Here is a 4,656-nt window from a genome sequence, read left to right as displayed (position 1 = left end):
GAGTCCAGCGACATAGCCATTACGCTAACCACTGGTCTCAACTTAGTGAATTCTTTATTTTTCTTTTTTTTTTTTTTTTTTGGAGAGGTTTTCGCTATAGGGCGCGTGTGTTCGCCAGACAGACAGAGAGAGACAGAGAGACAGAAAGCGAGAAATCACCCCCCAGGGGGGATGGTCATGCCGCAATCCCTTCTCCTCCATTCTCCTCTCGGGATCTTGGGCACGCACGCACACGTGCCCAGCGTGAGTTCTAAGCCACCAGGTCCAGGACGCGAACCACGGTCGACTACGTGGGAGTCCAGCGACATAGCCATTATGCTAACTGCTGGTTCCCCCAATTTAGTGAATTCTTATACTTGTTGTAGTTTTGTTCAGATAATTATGAAGACTAAAAACAATGTGGAAAATGCTTGAAGTTAATTTAACTAGGAAATACAGTTGGAAAATCTAGAAGGGGACTCAAAAATATGAAGACATTTTGTCATGATTGTGGAGTTTTTTATTTTGTTGCTGTTTTTTTTTATTTTTGATTTTTTTTCCCCCTAGGGCAAGTGCACTCACCAGAGAGAGACAACGAAAGAGAGATAGAAAGGGAGGGGACCAACAGGTGGCATGGTGGTTAAGGCGCTGGTCACTCCCACATGGCCGACCAGCGTTCGAGATCCTGGATCTGGTGGCTTACTTTCTCACTTCCTCTCTCTCTCTCATTATCACCCTCTAACTCTCTCTGCTCAAATTAAAAAATAAATGAATGAATAAATAAAATAAATAATTATTAAAAAAAAATTAGAAAGGGAGAAATCACCTCCCCAGGGTGGGTGAGGACATGGCCATGCCACAATCCCTTCTCTTCTCAGGGTTTTGGGCATGCACACACACGCACACACATGCTCAATATGTTTCTCAAGCTCCCAGGTCCAGGACTCAAACTGCAGTCGGCCATGTGGGATCCAGCACCCTTACCACCATGCTCTGTGTCCCTCTGGTCAAGTTAAAATAATTAATTAATTTAATTAAACAATTCTTTTTAAAAAATAAATAAAATAAAATACTTTTTTTTTTTTTTTTTTTTTTTTTTTTTTTTTTTTTTAGCGCAATTTTGGTTATTTTTTGGTTTTGTTTTACCAGAGGCACATTCACTTGCCAGGAAGGGAGGAAGAAGGGGAGAGAGAGAGAGAAGGAAAGTGAGAAAGCACACATCATTGGGGTTGGCCATGCCCCAATCCCCTCTCCTCCATTTCTCCCTCAAGATTTTGGGCACATGTATAAGCATACATTCCTGGTGTGTTTTTCAAGCCACCAGGTCCAGGACTCGAACTGCACAGTCCCCATGAGATCCAGCTGCCATGAACACCACGCCACTGGGTGACCTGTAATGGGTTTTAAAATATCTTCAGTGGATTTAACAACAGCCAAATTTACAGCCCACAGGAAGAGAGTCCAGCCAACGTCATGAAGACCACGCTGAGATTTCGAACTCTAGCTCTGGCCAAACGCTTGGGTTCCTTGCACATCCATCCATGGCGTGTTAGATCTGTTTGTCTGTCTTCAACCCATCCTTCCCATCCACATTCCACCACATCTTCCTGACCTCTAACCCCTGCGTCATGTTTGCTTCTAAAGTTGTGCCTGCTCTTATCTGCTTCCTACCATCCGCACAATGATATGACTCTGGACTTAACAGGGCTTCAAAGGAACTGCCACGTTAGACAGGAGAAGAGAACGGGGTGAGATATGAGTGACCCCCCTCCCCCTGCTGTCTCTCAATGACACCAGGCCCTGATAGCTGGCTCCAAAGGAAAAAGCCACGGACTACCCTGTAAGCTACTGATTCGAAAGAACAAAGGTTGAAGCTCTCTTCAATCAATCATTCCAAAGGTAGATGGCCTTGTACAAGATAGGGACAACCTTGGAAAACCGTGGAGTGGTGGTTGTACAAGGTCGCAGGGCCCGGGGTGCACTCCCTGCCAACCCCCCCTTAGTGTTCCCCACAGACTTCCCTTCTGAGCGTCAGACCAAAGAGCAGATGTAGTTATTCCTGTTTTGTCAAGATTTGGGTCAGCCTCCCTATCCCAGGGCCAAAGTCTCTACCTTGTCACTCCACACATGGGATCGTTGTGAGCGCTGCACGAGAGCCTCCCCCACAGGGAACCGGGAGGCTGTCTTCAGCCCACAGCAAAGATAACCCTACATACCTCGACAGCCTATGCAAACAGCAGCAAAGGTGAAAGAGACACGGGAACACTAAGGTCACCTTGGGGAGTGACAACACACGCGTGTGTATATCCAGGAGACTCGCTTGGCAAGGTATCGCAAGGTTCATGTCTGTGTTCTTTTGTTGTCGTTTTTGTTTGTTTTTCTGGAGAGGTTTTTGCTATAGGGCGTGTGTGCTCACCAGAATGACAGAGACAGAGAGACAGAAAATGAGAAATCCCCCCGCAGGGGGATGGCCACACCACAATCCCTTCTCCTCCATTCTCCTCTCAGGATCTTGGGCATGCACGCACACACATGCCCAATGTGAGTCTAAGCCACCAGGTCCAGGACTCAAACTGTGGTTGACTACATGGGAGTCCAGCAACATAGCCATTAGGCCAACTGCCGGTGCCCCATGTCTGTGTTCTTCTAAGCTGCACTGTTTCTCATTCAAATGCTGATGTGACCAAGATTTTTATCACAGGGCATCTTTTACGTGAGCTTGAAATTATGCAGTAGACCATCCACTTTAAAGAAACTTCCTCCCACCTTAGTTTTTACCTGTTGGGACTGGTAAATTCCCAGTTAGGAGTGGGCTCTCGCCTGCACTCTACTCCCAGGAGCGGAGCCAGGCAGAGGAGACACGACGCAGAGCCTGGACAAGGGCTCTCTGCACCCCTTAGCAGCCCTGTAGAAATTTTAGGTTGAGGGCCAGCAGATAGCGTGGTGGTTAAGGCACTGGGTCCCACATGGCTGACTTCACTGTTAAGAGTCCTGGACCTGGTCGCTTGAAAATCACACTGGGTGGAGGTGTGTGCATGCCCAAAATCCTGAGAGGAAAATAGAGAAGGAATTGTGGCATGGCCATCCTCCTGGGAGGCGAATTTCCACTTTTCCTCCCTCTCTCTCTCTCTCTCTCTCTCTGGTGAGTGCATGTGCCTTATAACAAAACCTAATAAATAAATCAATAATTAGGTCGAGAAGTGGACAGAGAGCAGTTTAAGGTCATCAGGGCTCCCTGGCAGCTTCCCCTACATCATTGTTTGATTAATTATATCCATGAGAGGATGTTCTACCAGTCACGTGATCATCCTGGTAAAGATACTCAAGAGCAATAATAATTTTTTTTTTTTTTTTGGCTGTCTTCAGCCCAGAGCAAAGATAACCCTACATACCTCGATAGCCTATGCTATGGAGAGGTTTTTGCTATAGGGTGCATGCACTTGCCAGAAAGTCAGAGAGAGACAGAAAGACAGAAAGCGAGAAATCACCCCCTAGGGAGGATGGCCACGCTGCAATCCCTTCTCCTCCATTCTCCTCTTGGGATCTTGGGCATGCATGCACACGCGCCCGGCGTGAGTTTAAACCACCAGGTCCGGGACTCGAACCACAGCCGACTACATGGGAGTCCAGCAACATAGCCATTATGCTAACTGCTGGTCCCAATATTTTCTCCTTATTAGGCTCATTCGAAAGTTTGGCATAACTACAACGCCCATTTCCGCCCACGTCAGAAGGGTTGGCTCTCCATCACTCTGGGATCCCATTGGATTGAGCCCAACAGAAGGGAAAACGCAATGGACACCCTGGACTGCCAGCGATCCATGGCCTCGGTGCTGGGCTGGTTCGCTGGTCCTATTCATGGGGATGGCGACTACCCAGAGGTCCTGAGAAAGGACTTGCGCTCCACTCTCCCGGTTTTCTCGGAAGCAGAGAAGAAGGACGTGAGAGGCACCGCGGACTTCTTCGCCTTTTCCTTCGGGCCCAATAATTTCAAGCCCCCAAACACCATGGCCAAGAAGGGGCAAAACGTGTCACTCAATTTAAGAGGCGTGCTGAACTGGATTAAACTGGAATACGGCAACCCCCGAATCTTGATCGCTGAGAATGGCTGGTTCACAGACAGTCACGTGAAGACGGAAGACACCACAGCCATGTACATGATGAAGAACTTCCTCAACCAGGTCCTTCAAGGTTGGTGCCGCATCCGCTCAAAGTTTTACGATTTTGGAATTCTAATAAGATATTTAAAATGACCTTCGGGTAGGTAGTTATTGTAGTGTTCTTGTGCTTTTGTATTGTCCGATGTTTTTAATGTTATTCCCATGCTCCTTTTTTCTTTTTTGCTTCTTCTTTTTTTTTTTAATAATCATCTTTATCTTTATTTTTTCTTTTTATTGCCAAAGGGTACATGCATTACCAGAGAGAGAGAGGGAGAGAGAACCCTCAATGAGGGGGTAGTCCTGTCGTCTTTTTGTCCTCCATTTCTCCTTCCTGTTGGGATTTTGGGCACCAAACACCATGCTCATTGTGTTCTTCAAGGCACTGGGACTAGGACTTGAACCATGGCTGGCCATGTGGGGTCTGGCTCTCTAGACACAGCGTTTTAACCACTGTACAATGGGGCCAGCTCCCATGTTCTTTTTTTTTTTTTTTTTTTTTTGGGGGGGTTTTTTTGTA

At 47.0% G+C, this 4,656-nt stretch overlaps 1 protein-coding gene across 1 annotated transcript in view; it reads left to right on the top strand.

Annotated features, from left to right (window-relative positions):
• The window catches only part of KLB (klotho beta), a gene marked incomplete in the record, with an annotated part of 35,652 nt that overhangs the window by 19,554 nt on the left and 11,442 nt on the right, over nt 1-4,656 (top strand). The window contains 1 exon segment of the mRNA XM_014584456.2: nt 3,660-4,170. Within this exon segment, the coding sequence (XP_014439942.1) occupies nt 3,660-4,170 (511 nt within the window).

This window comes from Tupaia chinensis, unplaced genomic scaffold (assembly GCF_000334495.1).
Source record: "Tupaia chinensis unplaced genomic scaffold, TupChi_1.0 Scaffold146907_1, whole genome shotgun sequence".
Classification (NCBI taxonomy): Eukaryota; Metazoa; Chordata; class Mammalia; order Scandentia; family Tupaiidae; genus Tupaia; species Tupaia belangeri.
This window is presented reverse-complemented; position numbering and strand designations above follow the sequence as displayed.